A 15287-nucleotide genomic window follows, 5' to 3' on the forward strand; every position below is an offset into this window, starting at 1 on the left:
GCAGATGTAGGAGCCATCCCTCAGAAGTCACCCTTTGGCCCCTCACCCCTTCCGACTCAGGAGCCATCTGTGTGCCAGGGCCGTATGACAGAGGCAGCCCCTGCCATGACACTGGCTGGGCAGCCTGTAGAGGAGCTCCCATGGGCACTTCCAAGCTGAGCATGGAAGCCATGGGCATCTCAGCCGGTAGCACAGGGTAGAGAGCAGGCTGCCTGCACCTCATCCTCTTCCATAAGAGGAGCACCCCATAGATGTGTTAGGGGAAGGAAGGCGCCATCGCATTGAATTCACTTAATGGGTCACCTGGGTGCTATTGTCCACATCTGTCACTTCATTTGCATCATAATATAACTTCTTTATTTCACCAGGAGTGTTGTTGATGTCTCATCTGAATAGGGGGACGTTGCATTATGGAGCAGGTGGCGGCGACGTGGGGCCCTGAGAACGTTATTTGCCCGTGCCTTATGATGTTGGGTAATGGTGGATGGAGGAACTTTCCATCTGCATGTGCATGGCTGCCAATGGGACCTCGCAGTTAAGGATCATAGAGGTGAAATAGCTCTGTATGCTGGAAGGTGAGTTTTGGGATCATCCATCTCTAAGTCTCTTTCCAGTGTCATGTTGTGCAAGGCGCAGCAGACGACCAAGATGCTGCAGACTCTGGCTGGCTCATACTGGGGGGCACCACCCTACCGGTCAAGGCAACGGAAGCGCATCTTCAAGAGGTCAACAGTCTGTTCAGTGCAGGTCCATGTTAGAAGATGGTTCTAGCTGTAGTGCCTCTAGTCATCCGTGTCTGGTTTTGAATAGGTGTCAGGAGCCACCTCCTTAGGGACAACCCTCATCCCCCAGGACCGACCTGCAAGATTCACTTCCTGTTGTCACAGAGCAGCTGGGCATTCAATGAGTCGTAGCCCTTACTGTTCAGGAATCCAACTAGATAGTCTGTCAGTGCCTTCATGGTTATGTGGGCGCAATCAATGACTCCTGGACCTGAGGCAATCCATCAAAGGCAGAAAAGTCCAAAGTCCTCTGTGACTGCGCTGGCCCATCTGTGTCAAAGGAGATTTAGTCCCTCGCCTTCCTGAATATGGCATCTGTGACCTGCTGATGGCGTGATGAGCAGCCGATTGCGAGATGCCACTTAGATCCACATCTGATCCCTGGAACGGCCCAGTTGCTTAGAGGTTTAGGGTACAGGTAATCTTAATGGCTGGAGGTAAGGGACTGCCATGGGGGCTGCGAGGCCTCAGGTCATTATGGATCAGAGCACAGAGGTCTGAGAACATCTGCCTAGATAGACATAGCCTCCTATGACACTGTCATTTGTGGGTAGCTGACTTTTGGGCAGTAGACCTGATGTCTTGGGTAGCGTCTTCGTTCCTGCTGTACTCCTCTGGCCTCCTGCTGTCCAGGAGGTTACATCTGCTGAAGTTCATCCTGGCTGCTGTGTCCAATGTCAGAGTAGCCTGTTCCCATCTGATCTCCCTCAGCTGGGCTTTGTGCATTCACCAGGCTTTCCCCTGCCAACCCCAGCTGCCCAAGTGATGCCAGCAGCCTCACATGCCTCTCCAGATTCCTACCACTCACCACTGAGATAAGCTCCAGCAATGGCTACTCTGTGGCACTTTTGGAGCAGCTGAGCTTTATTTTGTGCCTCTGCATTATTTTAATCATCCCTTCCCATAGCCCTCATCGTCCTCCGCATTGTTCACGACTTGTACACCCTGCCTTGTTCCAGACATGGCTTTCTCTCCGTACCCTTCCATTGAAGTGTGAGGTGATGCATTTTGGGAGGACTTACAAGGCAAGGGAATATACAATGGATGGTAGGACCCTAGGAAGTACAGAAGGTCAGAGGGACCTTGGTGTACTTGTCCATAGATCACTGAAGGCAGCAGCACAGGTAGATAAGGTGGTTAGGAGGGCATATGGGATACTTGCCTTTATTAGCCGAGGCACAGAATGTAAGAGCAGGGAGGTTATGATGGAGCTTTATAAAATGCTAGTTAGGCCACAGCTGGAGTACAGTTCTAGGCACCACACTATACGAAGAATGTGATTGCATTGGAGAGGATGCAGAGGAGATTCACCAGGATGTTGCCTAGGCTGGAGCATTTCAGCTAAGAGAGACTGAAAAGGCTAGGGTTGTTTTCCTTAGAGCAGAGGCGGCTTAGGGGGGACATGATTGAGGTATACAAAATTGTGAGGGGCATTGATAAGTTAGATAGGAAGAAACTTTTTCCCTTAGCGGAGGGGTCAATAACCAGGGGGCACAGATTTAAGGTAAGGGGCAGGAGGTTTAGAGGGGATTTGAGGAAAAATGTTTTCACCCAGAGGATGGTTGAAATCTGGAATGCACTGCCTGAAGAGGTGGTTGAGGTAGGAACCCTCACAATATTTAAGAAGTATTTAGATGAGCACTTGAAACGCCATAGCATACAAGGCTACGGGCCAAGTGCCAGAAAATGGGATTAGAATAGTTAGGTGCTTGAGGGCCGGCACAGACACGATGGGCCAAAGGGCTTGTTTCTGTGCTGTATAACTCTATGACTCTACGAAAATTCAAAACTGCTGCTGACAAACCTATTAATGAGCTCCACAATGAGCTCAACAGGCACTTAATTGGAAGCATGTGGTTTTTCCATTCACTCCCTTCAAAAATGGCTTTGCATCCCAGCGCCGACCTCCAAGAATGCGATCTTTAAATCGCATGCATGCACCTGCTCCTGCCCCCAGGGGCTTTAAAAATCCGGCCACATATCTTTTCCATTCCCCAACCCAGACCCAACTCTGCTCCTCACTTTGGGTGTAATGCAGCCTATTATGTTCCCTGGGCTGGGCCTGGCGTTTGTTCAGTTTATTGGACCTGGCTCAGCTCTCACCCTGACTACTTGCATTTATAATAATGGAATCTACATTCATCTACTACAACAATTTATAATATTGGAATTATAATTTATTGGATAATTCAATAATAATCTGTTATATTATACAGTCTTGTAAATGTGCACACTTCCTGTCCAAAAACTTCATTTCCTGTTGCATGATTTTTTTTTGTGACACTTTTATAGTTGTTATTTCTTACTGAACCATTTGTAATTACATTTCTCTCTGCATACAATTGGCTGTGACTCTTAGTTGATGAACTAATCAATTCAAAAACATTCTACCACCATTTATTCTCAGTAATTAAAATTATAAAGTCCAAAAATTACAACTTTTCAATAATATTAATTTTACTCATTGAATTTCCATTTGCATTATTTAATACCTTCATTAAAGTCCTTACTTCCTGGCAGTAGCCTGGGTCCTGTATATTTCCTACTGCTGCAGCGGACCCACTACTCCTGCTCCGTGACATCAGGGCTTGCTGCAAAACCAGCTCCTGCCTGGTGATGGTGACATTGACGTCGCCCCTGCCGGGGCCCACCTCATATCAGTTTGAAGAATGTTGGTGGGGTAATGAGTTTATTTCTGGTGGGTAGGATCTCCAGAATGGAACTGGCTGGTGCAGAAACAGCTGGGGATCTGGGAAGGTGGAAGAGAAAGACAGAGTGGGGAAAAGGAAAGGGATGGGGCTGGGTTGGAATAGTGTTTATGGAGAATAAGGGTTGGGGGATTGGGTTTTATTCAGTGGGAAGGAAAGAAGGACTTAAGGGCTAGATTACAGATTACAGCTTGGGGTGGCAGAGGGAGAAGGGGGACTGTGGGGTTAGTGGATGGGGGCTAAGGTGGAGTGTGGGAGATTGGACAATAGGGAGGTTAGGAGATTAGGTCTCAGGTGAGGGGAGAGAGGGAAACTGGGGACTGAGGGTCGAAGGGGATTAGGGCATGGGAGGATACAGTTCCCTGCAAGTCACAGGATCAAACCTCCAGGATTACCTCCAACCAGAGGAGTCAATCCTATGCCAGGGAACATGTAGGGCCACATGGGGGCAATCTGTAATTCCATGAACCTTTAAAAACCTACCATTCCGTAAAAATGCACAGTCTTTCATACATCTGGCAGTTGTTGTTGATGTCGAAGCTGGTGGATGGGATGCCAATCAAGCAGACTGGTGTGGAGCCACGAGTGTTGCTGCAGCGATAAACACACAGGCAAGTGGAGCATATTTCATCACACTCCTGATTTATGCCTTGGAGATGGTGGAGAGGCTTTGGGGAGTCACTCGCCACAGAACACCCAACTTCTGACCTGCTCTTGTAGCCATAGTACTTATGTGGCTGCTCCAGTTAAGTTCCTAGTCAATGGTAAACCCCAGGATGTTGATGGTGAGGGATTCAGCAATGGTAATGGTGCTGAATGTCAAGCAGAGGTGGTTAGACTCTCTCTTTTTGGAGATGGCATATGTGTAGCACAAATGTTATTTGCCATTTAACAGCCCAAGCCTGAATGTTGTTCAAGTTTTGATGCACGTAGGCATGGACTGCTTCATTATCTGAGGAATTACAAATGGAGATGAACACTGTTCAATCATCAGTCAACACCCCCACTTTTATCTGAAGAATGGAAGGAAGGTAATTGATGAAGCAACTGAAGGTAATTGGGTTCCAGCTAAAATATCCTGAGCTTAAGATGTCTGGTCTCCAACAACCACAACCATCTTCCTTTGTGCCGGGTATGACTCCTACCACTGGAGGGTTTTCCCTCTGATCCCCATTTTCAATTTTATTAGGGTTCCTTGCCACCATACTTGGTTGAATATTGAATTGATGTCACATCACCTCTGGAATTCAGGTCTTGCGCCCAAGTTTGGACCAAGGCTGTAATGTGGTCTGGAAATGAGTGAGTCTGGTGGAACTCAAGCTCATATGAACATACAAATTAGCAGGAGTAGGCCCCTCAAGCCTACTCCGCCATTCAACAAGATCACGGCTGATCTGATTGTAACATCAACTCCATATTCCTGCCTACCACCGATAACCTTTCACCCCCTAGCTTATCAAGAACCTATCAACCTCTACTTTAAAAATACTCAAAGATTCTGTTTCCACCGTCTTTTGAGGAAGAGAGCTATAAAGACTCACGACCCTCTAAGAGAATTCTCCTCATCTCGGTCTTAAATGGGCGATCCCTTATTTTTAAACAGTGACCCCTAATTCTAGATTCTCCCACAAGAGGAAACATCCTTTCACCATCAGTGAGCAGAACACTGGGGAATAAGTGTCATTTGACAGCACTGTTGAATATTCCTTTCATCGTTGCTGTTGGGACAGACTGGTAAGATGGTAATTGGCCAGGTTGGATCTGTCCTGCTTTTTGTGGTCAGGATATACCTAGACAATTTTTCACATTGTTGGAGCTGTACTGGAACAGTATGGCGAGAGCCACGACTAGTTCTGGAGCACAGATCTTCAGTCCGACAGCTGGGATTTTGTTGGAGCTTTTGCTGCATCAGGTGCTGTATCTTGATCACACGGAGTGAATCAAATTGGTTGAAGATTGGCATCTGTGATGGTGAGAACCTCATGAAGATGTTGATGTTTGGCATTGTCTAGAGCTCTTTGCACCAGGTTGGTAAAGAAGTAGTTTAAGTGTTGTGCCAGTAATCTGGTGGTGCAATGTAATAGGGAGATGGGTTTGTACTCATGTTGATTTTTGATTAATTCCAATGCCATTATCAGAATACAAACTTAGAGAGTGCTAAACATTAACTAGATATTTCTATTCCCATGAATGTTGTACCTGGTATCCTGGATGGCAGCACTCCGGTCGCGTTTTTTGCCCCATACTTTTAGAGAATTAACCAGCAGTATAATGAATTCTCCATTCTTCATCCCAATTGCAACCATTTCTCCATCAGGGCTGTAAGCAGCACATCTTGCACCATACCCAAGGTTCACTTTGTTTAGCAATTTCTAGAGGGGAAAATTCAGCAGCATAATTTAAAATAGTTTAAAATACAACAAAGCTCATCTATCATGCCTAAACTTGCAAAGTTACAGATTTAAATTTCATAGTTTGTACTTGATTCTATCCACCAAAGGGTCTAATACAGCTCTTTGCATGAATTTGATGCAAGGCATGGGGAGATCTTAAAGAAGTAAAAATGTGTATAAGAAGTTGCCTTTTCTTCTGTCCAGCCCCTACCCACAATTGTGCAGTTAACATTCCAACATGTCTTTTATTCTGAAAATCTTCAGTTTTAATCAGAATTTTTTAAACTTAAAATCATGGAGCCAGAAATTGCTGGGTTCACGCTCGACTGTTAGAAGTGTGCCTGGGTGGACTTACATCTGCAGACCTTGTCCCAAATCATAGGGAAAGGACTGACTTACATAGTTGAGGCAGGTGGCCTCATCTATAGGGTCCACCCACCCTGATGAGGTGAAGGAAGTCACAGTAATACCCTCCGGCCGACAGGGAAAACCTTGAGGTCCAGGAAGGGCTGAATGCTGATACACACCTCTCACGTCACAAGCCTTCCCTTCCCTGAACAAAGTGGAGGCTAATATAAAGTCTGAAGTAATTAAAGTCAATGTTAAGTGTTAAAGATGCTTCATCAGAACACAGTGCTGGTGCAGATGTCTGCAGCCTGCTTTTCTTTACTTCAGGCCATCAGACAATGTTTTGCCAGCTTCCCCTGTTTCCATTTCAGGCCTGATTTATCTCCCATTACTTCAGCTATTCACATGTTCTTCATCTTTCTCATGTCTTTAATTTCTTTTATTATGCTTCTTCCCACTTTAATTTGTAAAGATCATTTCAGCCATCAAACCATTTCCTCTTTTCCTTTGAAGGACGTTACAGGGCATCTTGCTGATACCTGTTCCCATGTTTTCCTTGCCCCCCCTTTGACATCGCCCTCCACCCCCCCGCCCGATACTGATTCTGTTTTGATGGTTGTTTGTCTTTTATTGTTTTCAGTTGTAACAAAGGGTTAACTCCATAGATGCTGGCTGATTTTGTGCAGTTTCAGTTTGTGTTTTTGAAACTACATACTTTGTCCTGAAAAAAAATTAAGATAATTAGATATGTGTTCAGTATCTTTTGTGTGACTCAGACCAGGCGCCATTTCATCTTCAAAATGTGAATTGAAAGTCTAGATGCTAATGACAACTGAAATGAAATGGCAGTTTCTCACAGCAGGGAACAGTCAACTAGGTATTGCTGTAGGAGGGGTTGGGCAGCCGCTCCAGGCTCAGGTAAAGGGATATTTATTGACAGCCTGCTATCCGTTCTGTTCTCCTGGATTCAAAGAGGTTGAAGTGAACACCTAAGGATTTCATAGTGCTTAGACAAACTTTGTGTATAAACTTGTATGCAGTTGCTGGTCCAGATTAGGTAGTTAGTTAAGTGTTGTGATTTTGATATTTTAGTACCCAGGAATGTGCAAGTTAAAAGTGATTGTGATTGAAATCTGTTGTACTGATTTTCTGCTACTGTCCAATATTTACTTTTAATAAACCATATTTGCAATTTGTAGTGTACATAACACAGCCTAATAGTGTTGATTCTTTTGTTATCTGAAGGCTAAAAGAATACAAAAAGAATTGTGCCAATTCAGTGAACTAAGTACAGGAGCTAGGGTATCTGTTCCATCTCTCGCAATGCTCCATTATTAGATTTGTACATAAATAAGGCCACACACAGTTTGCAGGGAGTAAGAGCTCATTTACAGGTGTTGTCTTTAATACTGAACATGAAAGAAATATCTGGTTCAATCCTAAACAATTTAGAGAACATGAATTCAAATGCTACCATGGCAGTTTCAGAATCTGAAGTCACCTTTCAAAAAAAGTTTGGAAATAATTCAAAGAAAAAGCTGTACCAGTACAAGTGAACATGAAACTGTCAGATTGTTTTAAAAGTCAACTGGTTCACTGTTATTTAGGGAAAGAAACCTGCCATCCTTACCTGATTAAGCCTATATATGACTCCAGTCCCATATCAATATGGTTAACTCTTAACTGGCCCTCTGAAGTGGCCTAGCAAGCCATTCAATTCATTCAAACTACTAGAATGGAAGTTTGACACCATCCAGGACAATGCAGTTCACTTGATTGGTACTCCATTCATCAGCTTAAACATCGACTCCCTTCACTATCTATGTACTGTGGCTGCAGTGTGTACTATTATAGGATGCACTGTAATAAATCCCCAAGGCCTTTTTGAAGCACCTCCCAAACCCATGAACTTTTCAACCCAGAAGGATAAGCCAACAGGTGCATGGGAACGCCATCAACTCCAAGTTACCCTCCAAATTACACACCATCCTGACTTAGACATATATTATCATGCCTGCTCGTGCCCTGAACTGGAAAATTTCATCAACTTTGCTTCTAATTTCCACTCTCCCCTCACCATCATATGCTCATACTTCCATCTCTTCCCTGCCCTTCCTCGACCTCTTTATCTCCATTCTGGGGATAGGCTATTGACCAATATCTACTATAAGCCCACAGATTCCCACAGCTACCTTGACTATATCTCCTTCCACCTGATTCCTGTAAGGAATCTATTTCATTCTCCCAACTCCTCCATCTCTGTTGCATCTGTTCTGACGATGTCATCTTCCATACCAGTGCTTCCAATATGTCTTCCTTTTTTCTCAACTGAGGTTTTCTCTCCATTGTGGTTGACAGGATCTCTGATTATGTCCATTCCATTTCCTGTACTTCTGCTTTTGCCCCTTCCTCTCCCTCCCAAAACTATGATAGGGCTCCTCTTGTTCTCAACTTCCACCCCACCAGCCTCCACATACAACAAACCATTCCCTCAGCAATACCCTAGTTCATATTTCAATCACCCCCAACACTCACTCCACCTTCCCATGCAAGCGCAGGGGATACAATAACTGCCCTTTTACCTTCTCTCTTCCCATTGTCCAGGGCCCCAAACACTGCATCTCAGTGAAGAAGTGATTTACTTATACTTCATTCAATCTAGCATACTGTATTCACTGCTCATAATGCAGTCTCCTCCACATTGGCAAGACCAAATGCAGATTGGGTTATCGCTTTATGGAATACCTCCATTCAATCCACAAGTATGACCCCAAGCTTCCAGTCGCATGTCATTTTAATTCTCCACCCCACCTCTACCTTAACCTCTCTGTCCTTGAAGCTTAATATAAGCTAGGGGAACGGCCTCTCATCTCTCGATTAGGCACTTTACAGCCTTCTGGACTCAACAATGAGTTCAACAATTTTAGATCATAATCACTGGCCTAATTTTTTTGGACCAGCTGCTGTTGGTAATGATTCTGTTATATCCATTTACATCTCCACTGGACCCACATTTTTGCTTCTTTACTTGTCCCATTACCATCCCCTTTTGCACCATCACCCCCTTTGTCATTTAATTTCTCCTGCCTTCCACAGACCTTCCCTTTTGTCCTTCCCCTACCACCACCCCCCCTTTTCCTGCCTCTGTACTTGCTTAAAACCAGTTCTGATGAAAGGTCATCAGCCTGAAATGTTAACTTTGTTTTTCTCTCCACAGATGCTGCCTGACCTGCTGACTATTGCCACTATTTTCTGTTTGTATTTCAGCATTAAATGTAACCACTTTTGAAGGCAAAAAAATCAGCAATTTTTATGAATGCCCCTCTTTTTCATCCTTTCCTACTTACTTTATCAGCCAGATCCCAGATTCTTATAGTACCATCATCACTTGCAGAAATCAGGAGGTCTTTAGAGGGATGTGTGGCAAGGCCCCAAATTTCTCCTTCCATGTGCCCATCAATTAGGCTATTTGATGCTGCATTCTTTTCTCCAACTTCAATAATCTCACCATCTTTAGTTCCTACGAGTATTTTCCCCTGTAATCAACAATAATGTTCATTAGGTAGAAAGCAGAGAAAACTGAGAAAATATCTACAAAATCTGAAGTTCTGAAATAAAGAAACAAATCACACAGTATTGCACAGGTGAAGATGTTTTATCGATAGTGAGGATTTTTCCAATGCATTTAAGCAATAAATAAATGGCCTTAAGGTAGCCTTAACTCTTGTGTAATAGGGTTGCTCTTTTGAGATTTGGGCAAATGTAGGTCGTTGCAGCAGAGAATATTCCTCTGTGCTTGACTTGAACAGAGAGTCGTTAATGGTGATGATTGTTGACAAAAACAGAAGAGTGTTCTCTTTCCCAGCTATGATATCCCTCAACTTGATCAGAATAAAAATTCATCTCTCTTCCAAAAGGTACTGCTCCTGCGCTGGGAGTGCAGAAATCAAATTATTAGAGAGAATTTTTGGAACAGCAATATTGTAAACTGAGGCTTCATTTTACATTATAGATTGTATTTTGTACCATACTAACAAAATACAGCCTGAATTTTCAAAATAGGAAACAATAAATGCTTCAGTTTGAAATATGGGAATCCCACACTGAATACCAACCATACCATCGTGTCAGCTTTCAGAGTTAATGGGGGGACTTTTAACACTCAGGAGGAGTGAGTTTAGGTGCGGATTGGTGGGGGTGGCGGGCAGGTTTAAAGTCTTGGAAAAGGTCAGCGTGTCTTGAAGATGGCTCCAATGCACTGACTTCCGGGTTTAATTCAGGCGTGTTCACCTGTGTGTGTGTGGAACCCCCTCCTGAAGAAGGTTAGCTGTTTGAATGTTTATATCAGAGAATTGCAACGGCATTTTAACCGCCATTTAAATTACTGGCACATGCACAGATTTCCCGGACTTCCTGAAACTCGTCATTGAAACGAAAAAGAAAAGAGAACGACAATTAATGCGGCTCATTAAAAGTCAGGCACACAAACAAGAATAGCCAGTGCCGCTTTCTTACGTATCACTGGGAGAGGGTTTGTTGAGAATACTTGTGATGAGAGGTTAATTTGTGCACTTTGGAGGTATTGAGACTCAAGATCAGGATGGGTGCTGCCATGAATGAGGATTTTGAATAAGGAGCAAGATGATCATCAGCAGCAGCAACAGACTATCGCGGAGAAACCTGCAGGTGCTCAGCAGAGAGGGGAGCAGCAGAGCTGAGTTTGCAGGAGGCACTACCCATGTAACACGGTGTATAGACAGAGGTTCAGCTTCCTGAACCTCAACAACAACTTGTATTTATATAGTGCCTTTAACATAATAAAGTGTCTCAAGGTGCTTCACTGGAGCATTGGTTTACTGACATGAAATAAGAGGTCCTCTAAAACTCATCAAAGACAGATTCTTGGAACAAAAGAATGAATCTTCAATACTAGGCTATGTATTTGTGTTCTGGGAAAGGCTCACGAAAGCTTGCAATGTGGTTCAGGAACACCTTAAAGCATCCCAAGCCAAAATGAAAAACTGGGCAGACAAAAATACAAAGACCCGAAATTTTCAACCAGGCGATGAAGTATTTAGTATTATTACCTTTTACAGAATGAACTATTAAAAGCATGGTTTAGTGGTCCATATAAAGTGGTCAAAAGAGGTCGTAAGGTAAATTACTTGTTTGACACCCCTGATTGCCGGAAAAAGAATCGGCTGTGTCATATCAATAGCAGGGAGGAGGATAAGCCAATATAGGTATGTCAGGTAATGGGGACTGTTGAGAAGGAAAAGAATAGTGAGGATGAGGCAGAAGGAGGCCTAGACAATTCTCAAATTGAAGCTCCTACTATCCAGTTAGCTAATACAGAATGGCTAGGAAAATTGGACAACATGCTTTTGTACTAAGATGCAGAACAATGAGAAGACCTAACAAGGCTACTCACAGCTTTTAGAAGAGTCTGTAGGGATAAGCGAGGATGTACAACCTTAACCACACATGATGTAGATGTAGGGGAATCCGTTCCTTTAAAACAGCATCCTTACCGCTTAAGTCCAAACAGGTCCAAGTAAAAATAGAAATCCAATACATGCTGGAAAACAACTTAATTGAACCTAGTCAAAGCAGCTGGAGTTCACCAATAGTCTTAGTGCCTAAACCTGATGGGTCAACCCAACTTTGCATAGACTACCAAAAAGTCAATGCCATAACGAAGGCAGACTCCTACCCAATTCATTGCTTAGAAGACTGTACTAACAGAGTGGGTAGTGCTATGTGTCTGACAGAGATAAGTTTGTTAAAGGAATGCTGCCAAATTCCTTTGACAACCCAAGCTAAGGAAGAATCAGTTTGTATTGAACTGGACGAGGTTTTCCAGTCTCAAGTGATACCACACAGGTTAATGGATACTCGGAAAACTTCTCAGAGAATAGTGAACCTAGTAATGGCCAGTGTTCCTAACTGCAATTCACCTTTTTGAGGTGCTGTTCTATAGGAATACCTGGAAGGAACACATGAAAGAACTGGAAGACTATGTTTGGAAGGTTGCGATTGGCTGATGGGAACAATCTTTGTGGACAAATTTAAAACTGAAATGCCAGAATATTCAGGTGGAGTTTATTGTTACAACCTCATCATTTGAAGATTGTACACATTTTGGGAAAAAACAATGTTATCGCTGATGCTTTGTCACGAATTTAACCTTATTGAGTTTCATGAGCAACAATGATACCAGGATTTTGACCCAGCAACAGTGAAGGAACGGAGATATAGCTCCAAGCCACACACCATCCTGACTTGGCACTATATCGCTGTTCCTTCACTGTCACTGGATCACAGCACCGTGGGTGTACCTACCCCACATAGACTGCAGCGTTTCAAGAAGGCAGCTCACCAACACCTTCTCAAGGGCAATTAGGGATGGGCAATAAATGCCGGTCTAGCCAGCAATGCCCAGATCCCATGAACCAATCAAAAAAAAATGCAAAGAAAATTGTGTTAACTACCAGTGGAGTGATTAGGGGTAGGAATGTGAAAATTTGTTAAAAATGCTTTTTTCAATTTCTGTTTTACCTTGCAATAAACCGCATTCAAGAATGGTGTTTCATTTCACCAAGGACAGAGGTGTCACAAGAGTTTTGTTCTTTTTTTAAAAAAACTAAGAGGTCTGTGTGCCTTTAAGACTGTGAAAAAGGACTTTCTGTGAACACTGAATGCTGACTTGGTGTTTGAAGTGTGCAGATTTATGACTGTCTTGTGACTTGGTTGTTGAAAGCTTTCAGTTTCTGTTTTGGCGGTGTGTAACAGACCAGGGAGCTGGGAGCAGCTGGTAGTGCACTGTAGCTGTGATTTGCTGATAGACCAGAGAAAGACCTACTCTCTCTTAAAAATAAGCATTGCATCTCATAGAAAGAAATACTACTTTTAAGGTGTGGTTTTGACCTGCCTGAAGAGAGAGAAAACATCCAGGAAAATAGGAGTTGCTACACTGTGTGGAGGACCCCTGCGTTGGAGAAAGGAAGCCTTGTATTTCAGGTGTGGCAGATTGTTGTTGCCTCCAGTCTCAAGAATCTCTGCCTCACGAGTGAGTCGTGTTGCCTTTTGTGTTTTTGGAAGATCCTGAAATCTCAAGAAAGTTTCTACTGTTAGACTGCTACTTTAAAATTTAAGTATACCCATTGCTACAATCTTTTATGAAAGATTTGTGTGACACCTGCTGCAAACAAATTACCTTGAATGCCAACCCATCACAGATGGTTCATTAATTTCACCTGAAGGTGGCATCCGACTATTCGACTTTGGGACACCTCACTGATCCAGAAATATCCTACCAGACTGTGACAACTAATTATTTTATTATTCCTAAGAAACCGTTGCAACTTAAAACAACCTTTTAAAAACCAGTTAACTGATGGTTTTGAATGTACGTGCGTGTGCCTGAGGGTTAGGAAGAATAAGGAGTTATAAAATCTTTTCATACATATAGATTTATCTCATTGTCATTTAAAACTTGATTTATTAATAAATAATTAATTTTTGTTGTTGTTTAAAGAAACCTGGCTTGGTGTGCTTTATTCTGGGGGATAAATAAAGTGTTTAATTTGACTATTTTTTCTGGTAGGTGGGAAACTTTACTAACATGCGGTGACCTGTGGAGTAGTGGGACTGAATTAACAGTGCATTACTCTCACCTTGGTCGTAACAACACATGTGCACCAGGCGCTCCCACTGCTGCCTGGGATGTCAGGGATTCCCTTATAGCTGTAAGTTTCAGTTAGTGGGTGGCACAGTGGCGCAGTGGTTAGCACCGCAGCCTCACAGCTCCAGCGACCCGGGTTCAATTCTGGGTACTGCCTGTGTGGAGTTTGCAAGTTCTCCCTGTGTCTGCATGGGTTTCCTCCGGGTGCTCCGGTTTCCTCCCACATGCCAAAGACTTGCAGGTTGATAGGTAAATTGGCCATTATAAAATTGCCCCTAGTATAGGTAGGTGGTAGGGAAATATAGGGACAGGTGGGGATGTGGTAGGAATATGGAATTAGTGTAGGATTAGTATAAATGGGTGGTTGATGGTCGGCACAGACTCGGTGGGCCGAAGGGCCTGTTTCAGTGCTGTATCTCTAAACTAAACTAAACTAGTCACTACCACTGGACTAATGTAATATCCAACAACAACTTTCCCCCTCCCCTAACCCACTGATGCAAAGCAGTCCTATAACCAACTAACCACCTATTGCACATCCCCCATTGGTCCCCATCAGCTCTTATCTTCCCATTCATCAATAGCAACTAAAAAGGCAAGTTGTCACCTTTCAACCAATGGGCTACACACAAAAGTGGTGCAAAGTAATAAATTTTATGTGATTCTACTAAACAACAGAAACTTAACAACATAACATTTTCTCAGATATTCATGTGCATATCCTTGTGCAACTACAAAACTTTACTCTTCCTTTTTCTAACACTCCTATGTGGTGCAATCCCTGTGGCTTCAGCAGAGGTATAGAGGCAGCCTGCCCAGATCCCTGCTCTTGATTGTTGATATGCTCTTGGCTGACGACCTCTGGTTGTTGGAGCCCATGAGGGCACCATCAAACACAGCTCCACATGCATCTGCACAGGGACAGACTCAGCCATTGGGAAAGGAGACAGCAGATTGGGTAATGACTAAGGAAAGGGCAAAGGGGTCATTGAGTGAGTGGCAGTGGTGGATAGATGGGGATGTGAGGAAGTGCTTAGAAAGAGAATATTGGGTGCCCTTGAAGGTAAGTGGGTGTAAGGACTAGTATGATAGAGTAGAGTTGACAAGGCAGAGTGAGGTATTGGGGTGATGTACCCCACAGAATGTAAGTGAATATGCAACTATACCTACTTTGCCTGACCTGGTTAGGTCATTAAAGCACCTCCTGCACTGAATCCAGGCGCATGACAGCGACCCTTCTGCTGACCTCTCGGCCATCTCCAGCCATGCTGTCTATGTTGCAGCAGCAGGTTTCTTCCCCCACCCTCCCCATTGCGTATCTCTCTGCCCTGGCAAACAACTCTGAACCTGCCTTCTGTTCTGCATGAAGAAA

At 43.6% G+C, this 15287-nt stretch overlaps 1 protein-coding gene across 1 annotated transcript in view; it reads right to left on the reverse strand.

Annotated features, from left to right (window-relative positions):
* LOC137376798 (echinoderm microtubule-associated protein-like 6) overlaps nt 1-15287 on the reverse strand; it is a 741885-nt gene that overhangs the window by 45071 nt on the left and 681527 nt on the right. The window contains exons 39-40 of the mRNA XM_068045814.1: nt 9579-9767; nt 5690-5862 (exon numbers count right to left, since the gene is read on the reverse strand). Of these exons, the coding sequence (XP_067901915.1) occupies nt 5690-5862; nt 9579-9767 (362 nt within the window). The remainder of the gene's footprint in view (nt 1-5689; nt 5863-9578; nt 9768-15287) is intronic.

The sequence above is a fragment of the Heterodontus francisci genome, chromosome 13 (assembly GCF_036365525.1).
Source record: "Heterodontus francisci isolate sHetFra1 chromosome 13, sHetFra1.hap1, whole genome shotgun sequence".
Lineage (NCBI taxonomy): Eukaryota > Metazoa > Chordata > Chondrichthyes > Heterodontiformes > Heterodontidae > Heterodontus > Heterodontus francisci.